Source organism: Calidris pugnax, unplaced genomic scaffold (genome assembly GCF_001431845.1).
Source record: "Calidris pugnax isolate Ruff unplaced genomic scaffold, ASM143184v1 scaffold5, whole genome shotgun sequence".
In the NCBI taxonomy this organism is placed as follows: domain Eukaryota; kingdom Metazoa; phylum Chordata; class Aves; order Charadriiformes; family Scolopacidae; genus Calidris; species Calidris pugnax.
This window is the reverse complement of record NW_015090814.1, coordinates 3,375,498-3,393,819: the sequence shown is the minus strand read 5'-3', so window position 1 is coordinate 3,393,819 and position 18,322 is coordinate 3,375,498. Positions and strand designations below refer to the sequence as shown.

The 18,322-nt window shown below is 42.7% G+C and overlaps 1 protein-coding gene across 2 annotated transcripts in view; it reads left to right on the top strand.

Moving 5' to 3' along the window:
• CPA6 (carboxypeptidase A6) overlaps positions 1–18,322 on the top strand; it is an 85,923-nt gene that overhangs the window by 53,327 nt on the left and 14,274 nt on the right. For both annotated transcript variants that reach the window (XM_014939588.1, XM_014939589.1), the window contains exons 4-6: positions 579–693; positions 2,838–2,939; positions 3,783–3,887. In XM_014939588.1, coding sequence (XP_014795074.1) covers positions 579–693; positions 2,838–2,939; positions 3,783–3,887 — 322 coding nt within the window. The remainder of the gene's footprint in view (positions 1–578; positions 694–2,837; positions 2,940–3,782; positions 3,888–18,322) is intronic.

Here is an 18,322-nt window from a genome sequence, read left to right as displayed (position 1 = left end):
TTGTAAAGAACAAACCACACTTGAGATTTTTAATTTGTTCGCTGTGTTTCAGACAGAATGATAATGCACCAAGTTCTTAATTTCTTTTTGTTTTGCCTCTACAGCTTGTAGGTATATGTAAAGTTCCATGCCAGTCCAATAACTGCTGAGAGAAAGTATATGCATTTTTTTCTAAGCCTAAAAAGATTTTTTGATTATGGTTTTGAAATCAAGTTTTGAAGATCCATGATCACGTAGTATAACTGGATTATAAAAGAAGACAGCAAGTGTGGCTCCACAAACGAACGAAAAGTGGCTTCTTCTTCACATTGGCTGCATTATTTACATCATTCTGTTTCATTTGCTTAACAAGCTCATTGTGTTTTTTCAAGGCGCTGTTACATTTCAAAGCAGCTGGAGTATTTATTTGGCAGCACACATTCAAATAAGCCTGAAGCACTCTATTGTTAAAATACAGCAGATGAAGTAACATCAGGATGGTTTAACTCCTGCTATATTTCTTCTAAATGCGATTGTTGTTCTGCTTTAGCCTGTGTATTCTATTAGATTTTCAGTAATAAACTTTCTTTTTTACCTAGGATTCTCATATCAGACCTACAGAAAGCAATAGAAAACCAAACTGCATCGAGGTCGCATCGGAATCGAAGGTCCCTCTCTGAGTATAACTATGAAGTGTATCACTCCCTGGAAGAAGTACGTGAAAATTAATATTGTACCTCTTATCTGCTATGGTGCTGTCTTTAGTATTAGGGGCAAAGATTTTGCTCTCTATGAGTTCTGGTTGCCTGTTCACTTTCAGAAGTATTCTAAATGTTTCTTCTTCAAAAATGGGCACCTCCTTAAAAATACGTATTTTTTTAATACTTCTATTCAAGGCTTATCTTTACATGAAACTGTCTTTGACAGATTCTGAGCTTTGTTTTTAAAACAAGTCTTTTACTCTGATGGAGTAAGAGACTTCAGTGAGCTATTAGTCCCACAGATTCATTTCAGTGAGCAAATGTTTAAATGTTTGCACAAGAGGCCCAAAGACTTAAAAACACTTACATACAAACTCATGTATAAGGGATACTATCCTGGATGACATCTGAGAAGATTTAAAAGACAGGTAGACATCGTTCTTAGATTTAAATGTTTGCACAAGAGGCCCAAAGACTCAAAAACACTTACATACAAATTCATGTATAAGGGATACTATTCTGGATGATATCTGAGATTTAAAAGACAGGTGGACATAGTGCTTAGAGATATCACAGAATCACAGAATGATATGAGGTTGGAAGGGAGAGATCATCTAGTCAAAACCCCCCCTGCTAAAGCGAGATCATCTAGTCCAACCCCCCCCTGCTAAAACAGGTCCATCTGGAGCAGGTTGCACAGGAATGTGTCCAGGAGGGTTAGCAAAGTCTCCAGAGAAGGAGACTCCACCACCTCTCTGGGCAGCCTCTTCCAGGGCTCTGCCACCTTCAAAGTGAAGAAGTTCCTCCTCATGCTTAGGTGGAACTTCTTATGTTCAAGTTTGTGCCCATTTCCTATTGTCCCCTGTCGCTGGGCACCACTGAAAAAAGACTGGGCCCATCCTCTTAGCACCCACCCTTTAAGTATTTATAGATGTTGCTCAGATCTTCCTGAGTCTTCTCTTCTCCAGACTGAAAAGACAAGACTCAAGTCCCTCAGACTTTGCTCTTAAGAGAGATGCTTTTAAGTATTTATAGATGTTGATCAGATCTTCCCATCCTCTTGACACCCACCCTTTTGAGTATTTATAAGTATTGATCAGATCCTCTTGAGTCTTCTCTTCTCCAGACTGAAAAGACAAGACTCAAGTCCCTCAGACTTTGCTCTTAAGAGAGATGCTCTAGCCCCCTAACCTTCTTTGTGGTCCTCCTCTGTCCCCTCTGCAGCAGTTCCCTGTCCTTCTTGGACTGTGGGGCACAGAACTGAACACAGTGCTCCAGATAGGGCCTCACCAGGGCAGAGCAGAGGGGCAGGATGACCTCCCTCCACCTGCTGCTCACACTCTTCCTGATGCCCCCCAGGATGCCATTGGCCTTCTTGGCCACAAGGGCACATTGCTGGCTCCTGGTCATCCTGTTGTCCACCAGGACTCCACCAGGATATGGTTTAGTGATGTCTTGTGTCAATGTTAGGTTGGTGGTTGGACTGAATGATCTGAAAGGTCCCTTCCAACTCTATTATCCAAAAGGATTCTATAATTTCTGTTGATTCCAGTGTGCTCAAATATACAGTTTCAGTCTGCACCAAAACAAAGTCCCCAGGCTGAGTGGGGAGGGTGCTGCACCTCAACAGGTTCTGGTGCTGGTTGCATTGGATCCTGCAGGTCCATCTGTTCACCATTCAGTGTCCTGGCAGGCAGCCGGGGACCTTCTCCTTCACTCCATTAATGCGTAGTGGGTATGGCAGATTAGTCCCATCCCCAGGTTTTCAATGAGTGGCTAATGCATTCCGGTAATATTTAACAAAAAAAAAATGGGAAAAATATCCCATGTGACTGAAGGCTCTGCACTGAGAGCTATGAGAGCCCAATGCTAGTTCAAGTGTGAGAACAAAAACCAATGAAAAAAACTCAAAAAATATGACAAAATGGAAAATGACACCAAAATCCAAAAACAAACAGAGGACTGAGTCCCAGGTTTTCAATGAGTGGCTAATGCATTCCAGTAATAACTAACAAAAAAAAAAAGATCACAAAATGGAAAATGACAGCAAAATCCAAAAACAAAGAGAGGACTGAGTTCTGAGATTAATAAGTGCGTTACAGTTGCTTCCCATGAAATGCAAAGATTGAAGCAACAATTTTATTTCTGTATTTGCAGATCCAGGATTGGATGCATCACCTGAATGAAACTCATTCAGATCTTGTTCACATGTTTTCTGTCGGAAAATCCTATGAAGGGAGACCACTGTTTGTGCTCAAGGTAAAGATTAAATAGTCATTAATCAGACTAACGTCTGGAATTGGGGTCAGACACTTTGTGACTTACATTACAGTATGTACAGCAGAGACGTGGGTTAACAGTAATTACCAAGGACGAGTTGCTAAGTTCTGAGTATCTCCCTGAATGTCATCTTTAATGAGCAAAAAAAAAAAAAAAGGCAGAAAACTATAAGCCAAATTCTATTTGCTTGGTTTGGATATGCATGGAGATAGATTACAGGACAAGTTCAATTAACAGGATTTGGATTTCGGGGAAGTGGAAAATTTTGTGTTTATAGACAACTTGGAAAGCAGCTCTGCTGAAGAGAAATCCCAGAGGACCCTGGAGCCCTTCTCAGCTTCTCCGCATGTGCCACATGTGCTTCCTCTTTAGCTACTCAGAAAATTTCAGGGCTGTGTGCTCTCAGCTCGCATTATCAGGACCACAAATTAGATGGTGTCAGCAAGATTTACTTTCAATGTGCTTTCTTTTCATTTGCTGGTGCTGAGTTCTGAAAATTTGGTTCTGCATCGGATCAGGCTATTCCTGTCACATTGTTTTTCCTCACCTTGCTCCGTGTGATATTTAGGAGTATCATTCTTCATAAAAGAGGAATTGACAGATCTCACTTTTCCTGTATTTTTTTTTTCTCCATAGATCAGCTTCATTATCTTGGCATACCTGCATATCAAAGTTCAATAACTTTGAAAGCAATAAAATTTTATTCCTTTTTATGAGAAAATTCAAATTTGGTTAGTGTTTCTAATGTTGCATTATTTTCTCATTATTGTGTTGCACTGTCGCGAGACCTATTGATATTTCTATGAATATTCACACCTCAAGATAGGTAAAAGATCCCGGCCCTACAAGAAAGCTGTCTGGATGGACTGTGGGATTCATGCAAGAGAGTGGATCGGCCCTGCCTTTTGCCAGTGGTTCGTGAAAGAAGTAAGTGTTTAACGATTTCCAGTCATAAAGTTCCTTCAGTTCAACAAACATTGCATTTTTGCTATAATAAATCTAACATATTATTAATAAGAAAAAATAGCTAGCTATTATACCGCCCTTTTTCTTTTATTATTTGCAGAACACTTAAGTGCTTGATAAACGAAGCTAATAGTGGCAGCCAGACACAGCTAGGCACAGGACAAAAATATGCCAGACGCATGTTGGCAGAGATAGGAAGTAGGATTTTATTCCAAGATCTGAAAATGTGGAGATTGTAATTCTGGTAAAGGTCCAGGTAAATCGGTGCCAGTGCGTACTGCTTCAGTTCAGCAACATCTTGGCTTTAAGGACGGAAAGTAAGAAAGACATTTCTCTTTTGTGCAATTCCATAGGTGCAGAAAACTAAAATAAGCAGATTTCACCTAAAATTATGGATTTCTTATTCTCTGAATATGAAATGGTTTCCCCAGTGTTTGTTCTTATTTTCTTGGATTTATGCTCCCTTTACCTTTGATATCTAGAGTCTAGCCTTCATATCCATCCATCTGCCATTTTTCAAATCACTGAAATCAAAGCAATTGGAGTTGGTTTTTTCCACTTGTCCAGTACATCTCTTTTTTGTATATCAGCACTTAATGTCATCTAATTTCAGATTCATCTCAGATGCACGGTATGTTTGCAGGATTTTGACATTTCCCCTTGACCAACAAATTTTTGTTCAAGAAGGGATATTAGTTGCAGAGTGGAGACTATTTTGCAATTCCATTTACACAAGTCAAAAGCAGCTTCAAAAACAACCCAACAGATGTGCTTTGAGTATTTTGCATACACTTTTTTTCTCAAAATAAGTGATGCGAAATCTTTGTTTGCAAGGTTCTTCCTATAAACACACAATTTTCTCACTTCTCTCCTACCCCATCACTGTGGAATTCTACAGTGTAGTAATACCTCCTCTGATTTAAAGGATTTGCCTCTTGATTTTTCTGGGATTTCTCCATGCAGCAGAAAGATCCTGGCCTTATAAGTCCCTATGTAAGAGTAAACAGTACAGAAATAACGAAGATGCTACAGAATCATGGAAGCACAGAATGATGTGGGGTTGGAAGGGACCTCTGGAGATCATCCAGTCCAACCCCCTGCCAGAGCAGGGTCACCCAGAGCAGGTCCCACAGGAACGTGTCCAGGTGGGTTTGAATGTCTCCAGAGAAGGAGACTCCACCACCTCTCTGGGCAGCCTCTGCCAGGGCTCTGCCACCCTCACAGGAAAGAAGTTCCTCCTCATGTTCAGATGGAACTTGTGAAGTTCAAGTTTGTGCAATTTGGGTGAGCCTGTCAGCAGGCATAGGCTAAACCAGACCCAGGAGATGGTCTGCAAAGTTCAGTGTGCAATGATGGTGGGTCTTAAGACTTGCATTAGTGTAAAGGTGAGCAAACTTGCATCTATTTCCAAGCAGCTTTTCTAGCCAGGAGAACAGGCTGTCATAGGCTAAACCAGACCCAGGAGATGGTCTCCAAAGTTCAGTGTGCAATGATGGTGAGTCTTCTTATTAAGACTTGCATTAGTGCAAAGGTGAGCAAACTTGCAGCTATTTCCAAGCAGCTTTTCTACCCAGGAGAACAGGCTGAGGTAAGGAAGGAAGATGTTTGGGATAGACAGGCACTGGTGGGAAAGCATATTGCTCAACTACGTCCCCCTTACCAAGGTTTTCCCTTAAAGCACTACAATGTGGCAGGAAGAGAAAAATCACAAGATTTCTCTGTAGAGCTTGTGACAGAACATAGGGTATGACAGAGTATAGGCTGTGTATGTGTGCATAAAAACCTTCTGGTTGTTATTTGAGATCCTTGGAGAGTAGCTTGCTAGTAAGAATGTTTTGCTAACTGTGTTAAAAGCATTTTCCTAGATGAAAGAAAATTTCTGCAGAGTTCCTTGAGAATACAAGAATGTACCACCTTTTTCTGGTGGTTCTTTGCTTTCGTTCAGAAATGACATGTATTTTCTTCTTTCCTTAGAGCAGTATCTCAACCCAGCATTAAAGCAAAAAGCCTCAGGATAGGAATACGTTACGTTCACAGCCTCCATCATTATATTAAAAATGGCTGGGAGGGCAGGAGAGACGAGGCAATTAGATTGTTCGGTTTAGGATGTCGCCTTTTTTGTTAAATGAACTACACATTTTTAGTAAGATCTCTGGGAAAACTGAAGGCCCATCCATGCTTCAACCTCTGCAATTCTCTTTTGCTGGCAGACTCCTCCCTTAAGCACCTCTGCAGCCCAGCAGCCCACTTTCCATCCTCCCTGGTGCTTACGAGCAGTTCTGAGAAAGGGCAGTCAGCTTGGAAACAGATTTTTTTTCCTGGCATGTTTGTTGACTCTAAGGAATAGCACCACAAGCCCATTGATTTAAGGCAAGCGACGGGAAATGTTGGATTTATGTGTTGTTAGGTTCTTTTCTAGCAGCAAGAGCCTACGTGCCTCCCTTTGCTGTGCAGGCAGCCTGAAATATTTTATCGAGCTTTCACTGCGCCCTGTGATCTCTGGCACTTGTTTTTATTGAAGTATCCAAACTCTTGTGTACAACTAGGATTTAGCTTAGAAAAGAACCTTTATGTATGAATGTTAACTAACATTCAAGCTTAAGAACTCGGTGCTGCAGATTTGACCAGATATTCCCGTTCAGCTTGGGAACTCTTGGTATCTTGCTTCCACCTCTGGAAGCAGCTGCTTCTGAGTGCCAGAGAATGTGCTGCAAGCCATGGGAAACACCATTGAAGTGGAGGTGCCATCAATCATAGAATCATAGAATTTCCTGGGTTGGAAGGGACCTTTCAGATCATTGAGTCCAACCATCAACCTAACTCTGATAAAAAACATCACTAAACCATGTCTCTGAGCACTATATCTACCTGTCTTTTGAATACCTCCAGGGATGGTGACTCCACCACTTCCCTGGGCAGCCCATTCCAAGGCTTAATAACCCTTTCAGGGTGAAAATTGTTCCTGATCTCCAACCTGAACCTCCCCTGGTGCAACTTGAGGCCATTTCCTCTTGTCCCATGGCCTGTTCCTTGGGAGAAGAGACCGACCCCCCCTGGCTACACCCTCCTTTCAAGGAGTTGGAGAGAGCGAGAAGGTCTCCCCTCAGCCTCCTTTTCTCCAGGCTGAACACCCCCAGCTCCCTCAGCCTCTCCTCACAAGACTTGTGCTCCAGACCCCTCACCAGCTCCGTTGCCCTTCTCTGGACCCGCTCCAGCACCGAAATGTCCTTGTCATGAGGGTCCCAAAACTGGACACAGCGTTCGAGGTGGAGCCTCACCAGTGTACCCAGTACAGGGGGACAATAATTTCCTTCATCCTCGCCACACCGTTCCTGATACAACAGCCACTGGGCTGTGCCTGTGGCTTGCCCAGGATATGGCCAGAAGCTCCTCTCTTTCTGCAAAGCATCTGGAGTTGTTCAGCTGAAATAGAAATGCAAAGCAGACTGAGGCAGGTCAGACGTGGGAAGGGAGGATGTGAGGCTGGAGCACAGGAAGGCAAGAAGCTGCCTGCCACACAGGCTTGTTCTGTGTTTGGGTAAACACCATAGTTAGGGAAAAAGAACAGATGAACTGGAGAAAAAGGGGAGAAAGGTATAGAAGGAAAAGTTAAAGATTAAAAAGAGAAGGCACAGGAAAGAGTTTTGCATTATGTGATAACATAGTTGAAAGTACAAACCCAGCCTACTCACATTTTGAAACAAACAAAAGGAGAGCGAAGACTGTTGTTTTGTTTGGGAGATTGGATTTTTGTTTGGTTTTCTGTGTATTTTTTTTTACTATAATCTACTCCAGCATGAGCTCTAGCCTCGGCTCTGCGTTCCATAGGTCTGGTGTTAATAACAACGTCACTGTTTGTTTCTGTAGAAGGCCCCCCTGAATGCCTGTAGTCTCTCAGCTAAAGGTAATCAGATGTTCTACCAGGGTTAGCCGTACTGGTGGCCTCTGACAAACCCTACCCCATGGTCATTGAATTTCAAGTCAAGAAAGAGGACACCCTCCACACATGGGATCAGAGCTGTAGGCACCAGCTAGTGAGCCAGGAAATGTCTGTGCCTGTGTTGTAGCAGAATAATACCAGTTAGGTTACAGCAGAGTCCCACCCAACTTCAAGCCTTACATAGCTGGAAAGGGGTGGAAAAAAGGCCCTGACAGTGGAAATATTAAGACACATGGCGTGGAGTAGGGAAGCAAGAGGAACTGTAAAAGGAAACGGAACTGATCACGTATGGACTTAAAAAAAGTTGTAGATGCCCCATCCCTGGAGGGCTTCAAGGCCAGGCTGGATGGGGCTTGGAGCAACCTGGTCTGGTGGGAGGTGTCCCTGCCCATGGCAGGGTGGCTGGGAGCAGATGGTCTTTAAGATCCCTTCCAACCCAAACCATTCCATGATTCTATGAAAAAAGATTCGTTAACTTAGATTTTTAAAAGACTGCACGGAATCTAATCATACATTAAAATGTGTTAGTAAACATTACAAACTGGAAGAAAGGGACTCCATTATGTGTTACTACTTTGTAGAAAGCAGTGGCCTTTAAAAACAAAATGTGTTTGTCAGCTATAACATGTATGTATCCAAAATTAAATAGCCTCATAGAAGCAAAGAAGCAAAACCTAAAGACTTTTTGCAAAAGTACAATTATACATGTATATGTGTTAAATGAGAACATTTAACTCCTCTTCATTGGGTGTGCCATTGTGAGAAGAGAAGCAGAATTCAGATATCAAATTTTCCAGACCTCAAATTTAGGATCTTACCATTGTTTTAAAACTCTGAAATACAGTTCACATGCTGCTATTCAAATTAACATCAAAACTAGATTCTGTTTCAGTTTTAGTGGAAGCAGATGAGGATTCCCATTACATCTGGTTTGACTTTCTTCCCTCTAATAAATGTTGCCATTCGATCCATGTCAGTGATGTATAAATTTGAAATGTCATTCATACATTTTCAGAAAACAACCCAGAAGAGATATGACTTTAGGATTCACTATTCTTTGTTTCTGATGTAGGAATTTGTATTTCAAGATCATAAAATTCATGAAATGTATTCAAGAAGCAAGCACTGATTGTACTTCTTCTTGACAAAGTATTCTAAGAATCCAATGGCACCTGCAAGGGAAACGTCTGTTAAGATCAAGTGTATCCCCCTGAGGGAGTGGCCTCATCAGGGCCTCAAATGAAGGTGCAATATCCTCATACTTTGGAAATTCAGTAACCTCCACCACCACCTTCTTCTCCCAGCCTCAAAAGTGGGCCTTTTTAGGAAAAAAGGAAAACTGACATATGTTGACCAGATTCAGTGTATCTGCATCTCAAATGTCAACTGTGGCATGCCCTTCCATAGACTCCCTAGGCTCTTATATTTTTCAAATGTTAAAATCTTGAGGACTTTCCTCAAAATAACAGAATTATTCTTTGAATGTGGGTCAGTTTACATCACATTGCCCATAGCCACTTTCCTTTAATGTGAGGCTGTCGTGGATTCTTTTCCTGGATGAGCAGTGCTACCATCTGCCTCTTCTGGGACAGGAACTAGCCAGTATCTAAGGTCTTTGCTGAAGAAATGATCAGAACTATTTCTGAGCTCTCTGGATTTGATAAGTTTGATTTGAGCATTGGCCTTGCTAGACTCCCCGTGAATGGTCCCTCACCCCTATCCACAGGCTCACTGGAAAGGAGCTGCATAGTAGTGGAATCCAAATCTGCACTTCTGAAGCTCTGCTCATCCTGCAGCACTGTATCATCCCTTAAAGATGGGCTGTAATAGCTGTCCCATCTCAGAAAAGTCCCAAATCTTCAAAGAATATCAGTGTACTCTGCATAATTTAATTTGTGAGATGAGGGGCTGAAAGTCCAAATTCTGAAATGTGGGTGTTCTATGATCCCAATTATATGACTTCCCAAATTACTCAAGATGATCTGTCTGTGCTTCATTGTGCACCCAGGGAGCAGACAGGTAACCTCAGGCAAAGAAGTTAAAGGCTATGGGCAGATTTTTATTTACTTTATTTATTTTTTTAACGCTGGCATTGGTATTGATTGCTCCCAAAACCAGGCCTGAATCTCGTCTTTCCACCCCGTAATAATGAGCTGAGAGAGACACACGGACCGTCCAAGATCCAAAATGGCAACACCTGCTCTCACTTTTCTAAGTTTGAGACTGATTTATGAGTCACCCTGTGGGATGCATATGGGATGCTTATTGCCAATTAGCCAGCCATTAGCCTCGTGGACCGGGCCCAAGAGACCGGTCTTTACCAGGAATTTTGCAGAGTTCAAGACCTCAGATTCTTCCTCCGGAATGTTTATGAAGTGCTTGACTGAAAAGACGGGATACCTGGAATTACAGAATATAGGCATATATGGACCCAAATAAGGACACCAGTGCCGTCAGAGACAGGTCCAAGCAGGAGACCCAGACAGCATTGACATTAACAAGGCTTGGCTCTTCTTCTGCGCCATGCAGGCCGTGCGGTCATAAGGCCATAAAGCTATAAGTATTCCTGCTTTTAAGATCTGCTGAAAGGCAGTGCAGCACTTGTACTCGTTCGGCGAAATTCCTTCCCCCGTCCTGATGGACAAAACATCTGCCAAGGCGCTGCATCAACAGTCAGAGCAGCACTCACTCAGTCATTCCAAGCGCTGAAGGCCTCGCTGCAGGAAAACGGCTTCACAACCTGGATCATTTCTGGGCCTTGCTGGGCTCCATCAAAAGTGGTCATCCACTTTTGAGTCAGAAAAATTCTTTCCCCTTGCCATCCTTAACTACCAGAGCCTCAAAATAACTGGCTGGTTATGAAATTCAGATACAAGTTTTTCACCCCCTTCAGGAACAGCCTGATCCTAGGGGTGTGTAAGACAGTTACGTGAAGCAATACGGTCATGTTTGTTAAAGATTATACGCTTGACCTATGGCTTGTCAACAGACTTCAGTCTTCTCAACCGGTATAGCTGAAACGCCGCATTCCCACAGTGCAGAATTTCAGGCTAATATTAATGGAAGGGATGCTCATTACATCCGTATTTAGTTGTCCTTGAGGCAACGTAGTTAGATCACACCCATGACAGGCTTTCCAGCTCCATATTTTTTTTTTCAGTTCTCCAAGCAGAAGGTTTGAACCATAAAGGACTTAGCTTTGAGTGCTGGCTCTTAGAAACCTGAAGAGCTTTTGAAATAATTTTAAATACTCCAAAGTGAATCAGAGGCGTGCAAGGCCAAAGCAAACACTGTACCTGCAGATTTTTCCTTTCGCCCTTTAGCTGGATACATTCCTTTTTTCCGAGGTCAGTTCCCTTCAGCTAAAGCTCTTCAGCTGATGTTGGTTTGACTTGAAATTTTTTGCTGCTCTTTAAACAATTGCATCTTCTTGCTCTATGAAATCTTCCTGTCTGGCTTTTCCTCCTACTCATCAATTTTTAGTTCCCCCATGTTTTCAGAGGCCAGAAGCTTCCCAAGGGCTGTATCTTGCCCTCCCACAGTCACCTTCACAGCTGCCAGTGATGATGGCACCATGAAGACTGGGCTTTTTTCACCTTGAAGGACCCGTCACCTGGTGACAGATCTCACCACAAACGTTTTGCAGCTCTTTCACTAAATGCAATACAATCATTGGAGCTTAATTTTTATTGTTTGCCAGGCTCTAGTCTCCCCAGCTGTCCTTTTAGCTGCCGAACCTCAGAAAAAATTGACTCCTTTGAGTGCTCCATATATATCCATTATCTGGAGGAAAAATCCATCTGTTTCATCCTGCAGCACCTATATTTGAAACACTCAGCCTTACTTATCTTTAACTAACTCATTCTTCTCTGTCAGGAGCTTCTGCCTGAAACGCTATTTGTTTTTTCTCCATCAGAGAGATCACTTCTTCAAGCCTCTTCACTCAGTACTTCATTCATCAGCCTTTCAACAGCAAGAGGCGCTGGTACAAATGCAGAATCTCTTTTATCTTCATGATTATTTTTTTTTTTTTTTCATCCTCCAAATGCTGTTCCTGCCATTTGAAGTTTCCGTGTGGTCATCACACCTCTGTGTGTGTAGTTTCTGCTTCTACTCAGCATCTCCCCTCCGCTCCACTGCTGGTTCAGTTCTGAGTGAGATGAGCTCAGGTATTTTGACAACCATCTGACATCCCCCCTCACTCTGAGTATCTGCATCTCTGCAGCATGTCTCTGCTACTGAAAACAGAGGTTACTAATGGCCACCTCTTCCAAGGGGAAGGAAAATAAAGTAACAGCGAGCGCTACCAACAAGAGTTTCCAGGGCTGGGCTTTCAGTTGTGATGCCTTTTCTTTTAATGGATAAAGACTAAGCCAATGCCAAAAAGATGGGGTGCAGTTCCATGGTGTCACCACAACGAGGCATGTCATGCATTGTTTTAAAAAGCAACTGTGGCAAACCATTTTTATACTGTGAGGTAATCCTTTGTCTTTTGGCCCATGGTGGATTTGCCCAGGTTCTATTCAACAGTAAGATAGTTTAGGGAAGGTGCTTTCCTTTGCTGTGACATCTTCACAATGGAAAAAAAAAAAAAAAACCCTGTTAAAATGGCTTCCAGTTTTCCCTTTCCAAAAGAAAGTAAATACTGCATTATTTCTCTTGTGCACTTTCAACTACTCAGCTGCATCCTCCCGCATACCCATGATCTTAAGAAGGTTAAAATTGCTTTCATTTTGCTTGCAGCTATTCATTATTCACAATGTGAATGCATCTCAATAAAATAAAGGTAACCTTGCAGCTGTGTTGTGCCTGTGGTAGGAATTCTTCAATGACACTTGCTACTGCAAAGTCCTGTGTAAGTATTAATCACTAGGACACTCAGATTCTACCCTGTGAAGGGTTCTTCTTCAGGCCATGAAGAGAATTCATTGTTGTTCCAACATATTACTTGCCCTAGGGAAAAAATTCTGCTTTGTATTTTAGCAGTCCACTCCTGTACGATGATGCTGAGTAATTAGGGCCTCAGTAAAACTACTGATACACAGAAACACTACTGAGCATGAGAAAGGACTGCGAGAGAAAATTCTCTGTGTTGGACAATTCAGTTGTTCAGGAAATGGAATGAAAAGCAATAATTCACATCTTAATTATTTAACCGTGTCTCAACAATTTCATTAAACCATCTATTCAAGTGGGTTCTGTTGGGTTGCCCTCAAATAGGTACTACCCTGGACCAACATAACTGGGATGTGAAATTCAAGAATTACATCTTTCTGTGGTAGACATCTTGGGGGGTCTCCACCAGCTTGGTGGGCTTTAGTTTCCCACAATTACTAGTAGATAAATTTGTGTTGCTCCTTTCAGAGAATTCACGGTGCTTCAGAATAACTCAGGCCTTTCTTTTCCCTGCTAAGTGGTCCTCGACTTGTTTGGGACCTCTGAGTACCTTCTATGTACTACCTCTCAGAGTGAAACCAAGAAGTTGTGTCTCCCATTTCCACTCAGATCTGTGTAACTCTACGCAACTTCTCCCCCACAAGATACTGCATTTGCTTGGGTGGTCCCAGCTTTGCACAAGCTTCCTGGAACTGCTGTTTGCTTCTCCAACATGTCAATCCTGCCGTCATACCTCTGCCTCTTCTCTGTTTCAGCAGCTTGTCCATTTGCATCCTTAAGCACAAGTGCAAGCAAACCTTTGGGATCCTGCAGGTCCTTCTTTTCAAACTCCTTTTATGGTCTCTCCTCTTAGTGTTGCAGACTAGTTGCAGCACACAGTCATCCTCCTCAGTTGTTGTTTCTGGGTTCCTCCTGTGGGAAACCCTCCCAAAGAGGAAGTATGATTTTTCTGGGTGAAAAAAATATAATAATCAAACGCAGTTCAAATTCCAGCCTTGAAAATCTGACCCTTTGTTTTAAGACATTTGGTTTTAGATACTCAGGAATATCTTTCCCTTAGTAACGGGCTTACCACCCTGCTTGTGATGTGAGTGCCAAGGCCAGCAGTAAAAGAGGAAATGGAGATTAAAAGATGTGCTGCTTCCAAGTACAGAGACAGAGCTAACCACCAACTTACCAAACTGACAAAGTGGCAATGAAGGCTTGAATGGCAGATCATAGTGTCACCCTGCTAAGTCGTAAGATATACAGACAATAGTGAAACTTTGTGTGTTACCATCAGAAAGGATGTTTTAACTGATATCTATCTTAAGAATTTCATGGGAGAGTTAATCCTGCTTTTTTGGAAGCAGTTCTATGCAATTTCTGGTAGAACAGCAATGGAGTCCATTCCCTGTGCTAAAATAGTAACTGTTCGATTCAGTGTGATCGCTGAATTTAAAACCAGAAACAGCAAAAGCCGATTGTTTCTTTAAATTTAATAATAGTTAATTGTGGGGCAGCAAATCATTATTAAGCTCAACTGCAATTTCAGAGTTTCTCTCAACCCTGTCTCCTTGCTTTGTCCTTCTCAGTCAATCCCCTTACTTTATAAAAAGCCCGAACTGCATCCTAAATCGGTTTTAAACTCCTGCCTTTTATTGCCCTGTCAGTTTACAATATAGCTCTTTTGTTCACTTCGTCCCACAAATTCAATTTCCTAGGGACCGGATCCTCAGCCAGCCTAAGCTGCCGTCGCTCTATCAAACAACCACCGCTCTGCTGATCCCGGTGATCGAGCTCTCTCCTATTAATCATTGGCCCTTTCCCTCCATCCCCCGGGCAGATTGCAGGCTGCTGGCAGGGTTCCTCTATCATCTGTTCATTCACTACTAACGCTATTCAGCTTTGATGGGGCCAGCCTGGCTCTCTGAGCACCCAGCAGCAAAGCAGCTATTGATCGCACCGTGGGGAAGCCAAGTCAAGCCCTACAAAGACACAAGACGTTGTATTGCGAGAGCTCCACGCAAACTACAGGGCAGTTAATTCACTAATGATTTGTTTTCGGTCTTGCTTGTGTCATAGTGAGGTGCTGCTGGGAGAATGAGGTTGGTTTGCGTGATCATTGTCAGGAGGATTTGAGAGTCAGGTCACAAAAGGCGAGTTTTGGGCTGTGCTCCAACGAGGACACACCTTGGTAACTGTAAGGCACGTTGCCAAAGGCCTCCCGGATGAGGGAGGAGAGATTATACGGTCTGTGTGGCCTGATTACATATCTCACGTAAAACTGCCAGGTAAAAACAGTATGAAGGACTAAATATTTGCAGCAGAAAGAGTGAATATGGTTTCACTTGCATCACGTTACTCCATCTACACTCTGGCTTTCCACAAAGAAGAAAGTTGCACCAGGTCCGTCACATTTTTAATTACATGCTACTCTAAAAGGATAACCAAATTATTAAGATAAACCATATATGCTTTAAAGAACAAAACTGAATGATTGACATATTTGGCTCTAAATCAACTTTAAGGCTTAAAATTTTGAAGAGTGTTACTGGGAACTATAATGCTTTCTAACCTCTCTCATGGTATTTTGTCAATGATGGCAGGCATTAAAATAACACAGAGGAGCTTTAATAAACAAAACGGTGCTTGGCATTTTGCAGCCTATGTTTTGGTTCATTGTTTAAATGGCAGTGCCTTTACTGACCAAGTGAAATATATTCTTCACAGGATTTAAAACATAGTGAACATTAAAAAGTCTTAATTCAAATAATTTCTTTATGTCTCCTTTTGCAAATTTGGAAAGGTTCTGAAAAACTTGCAAAGCTCATCCATGCAATTATTGGGGAGTGTATTACCTTAAATTAATTAATGATCTGTAGTTATTTTAAGGAGATGATTTTAAAAGTGTTTTAAAGAGTTTAATCTTATAGCATTGCAGTATAAAATACAGTATCTAGCACTACAGCATAACAAAATGCACAATTACAGATGTAGCTGACAGCAAACAAACGGCATATGTAAATACAGACACAAACAATTTGATATGCAAATACCCATCATGGAGAAACAACACAGGCTTAATTTGTTAATACCGTATAAAAAGAGAAAAGCATTAAAAAGTCAAGGAAGTGGTGTGTGTTGACTTACTTCTTCCTCAATCAAATTACTTCTCCCTGAAATAACATTTATTTTCCTTGACTCACATTTTGGTGCACAACTTGGTTCTGTTTCCACTGTAAAAACAGTCTTACAGATTTAATATCCGTACTTATCATATAGGCTTTTAATCCTCTGAAGATTTAAGTGCAGAGCTAGCTTAATGCACAGAGTAGCCCTGGTTGTTTCAGTCTGTGTTTTCTGCCTGTGGAACATCAATGAGACACAGCCTTTGTTTTCACCGACATTACTTTTGAGTAACCATTGCTTTCTATTTTTCTGACAAAATTACTTTTTACTATAGCTGTAGTTCCCTGAATACCAATATTTTTATCCAAATGTATTTGTAGCCTTGATGCGGCTTCCTAATATGAGGACACTGAATTTAAATGCTATACCATTTCAGCTGGTGGAACATCAATGAGACACAGCCTTTGTTTTTACCGTCATTATTTTTGAGTAACCACTACTTTCTATTTTTCTGACAAAATTTCTTTTTACTATAGCTGCAGTTCCCTGAATACCAATATTTTTATCCAAATGTATTTGTAGCCTTGATGCGGCTTCCTAATATGAGGACACTGAATTTAAATGCTATACCATTTCAGCTGGGAATCTTCAGGGAGTTTCTGGCAGGTGGGCCAGAGGACCTGTGATCTCTGCATTGTCCAAGGACTTTTTCTCCAGCTTCCCCTCAAAAACCCCTCCTGGGCTGCATCAAGAGAAGCATGGCCAGTAGGTCATGGGAGGTGATTCTACCCTTCTGCTCTGCTCTGGTGAGACCCCACCTGGAGCACTGTGTCCAGCTCTGGAGTCCTCAGCACAAGAAGGACCTGGACCTGTTGGAATGGGCCTAGAGGAGGGCCACGAAAATGATCAGAGGGCAGGAGCCCCTCTGCTGTGAGGACAGGCTGAGAGAGTTGGGGTTGTTCAGCCTGGAGAAGAGAAGGCTCTGGGGAGATGTTATAGCAGCCTTCCAGTATCTGAAGGGAGCTACAGGAGAGCTGGGGAGGGACTCTTTGTCAGGGAGTGTAGCAGTAGGACAAGGGGGAATGGTTTTAAACTGAAAGAGGGGAGATTTAGATTAGATACTAAAAAGAAATTCTTTCCTGTGGGGGTGCTGAGACACTGGAACAGGTTGCCCAGAGAAGCTGTGGTTGCCCCATCCCTGGAGGGGTTCAAGGCCAGGCTGGATGGGGCTTGGAGCAACCTGGTCTGGTGGGAGGTGTCTCTGCCCAGGGCAGGGGGTTGGAACTCCATCATCTTGAAGGTCCCTTCCAACCCAAACCATTCTATGATTCTAAAAGCCCTCTGTCATCCTCTTCTCGCCTGCCATAACCCTCCCCTTTCAGCATCTCATCCCACCCTGTGGTGCTCCATGCCACAGTGTCCACACTGCTGCCCACGTTTTATGTCATTCTGCCCCATGCCCCCTTTGCCCTCTTGTTGCTCACCTTCCCCTCCTCTCTCCTGGCTGAAAACAGGAGAGGAGCTGGCGGTGGAGTAGCCCTGGGTGACCTGGTGGCTTTCCACAGGGATGATACCCTGCTTTGGATGGGCAAGTGAGGCTGAAGGACCTGCACGTGTGGGTGAGGAGAAAGCAATTCGCAACAGAGAGGTGGTTAATGAATGGCTTAGAAAAAGCAGTTAGAAGTCTCACTAGGCCCTCAGTAAAGAAAAAAAATGTTCAGACTCCTCCATGAGTAAATTTCAGTCCCAGACATGTCCAATTGTATGGGTGTTTCTTAAAGGTATTCCACAAAATGCATCCATCAGCTCCAGTGGCAGCTTCAATAATCCAACTAGAGCCATGGTTAGGAGCCCAGAAGTATTGAATTCCTGTACTTCACACTGTTCCCTAGCATTTGTCAATTGAAAAGCTTTTAGCCTAGTTGATTTCAGGGCAAATGTTTCCCTTTGTCCCCCTCAAACCCATTACTTCTGGGATCTGGAGGGCCAGGAGTACAGCAGAGCAGAAGGCTGTAGTCACAGCACCAGGAGGAGAGGAGCCAGCCTCTGGCACCCCTTTGAACCCAGTGTCAGTGGGACAGGCTTTCCACCTGCCGGGTGAAGCAACTCCTCACCTTACAGAGTCAACACACACTCTGAAACTTGCAAGTTTGATGTCCAGCTCTGACAAGGGGCAGGTTTTGCTGCAGCACATGGAGTCCAAAGCTTCCAGAAACAGCTAAAGGAGCATCTCCGGTACCAGCAACCAGAACTGCTGAGGAGCTGCTGGTTTGCTGCATTTCTCTAAGATGTAGAGCAAAAAAAAAACCAAACAAACCAAACTTTCCCTACCTAGACTTCCTCTACTAACCTTTACGCTTGAGGTTTATGCTCTGACCTTGCCAAATCATCACCTGGTGGAAACAACAGAGCTCCATTGTCTTACGGGAGCTAAACTTGTTTCCTCCAC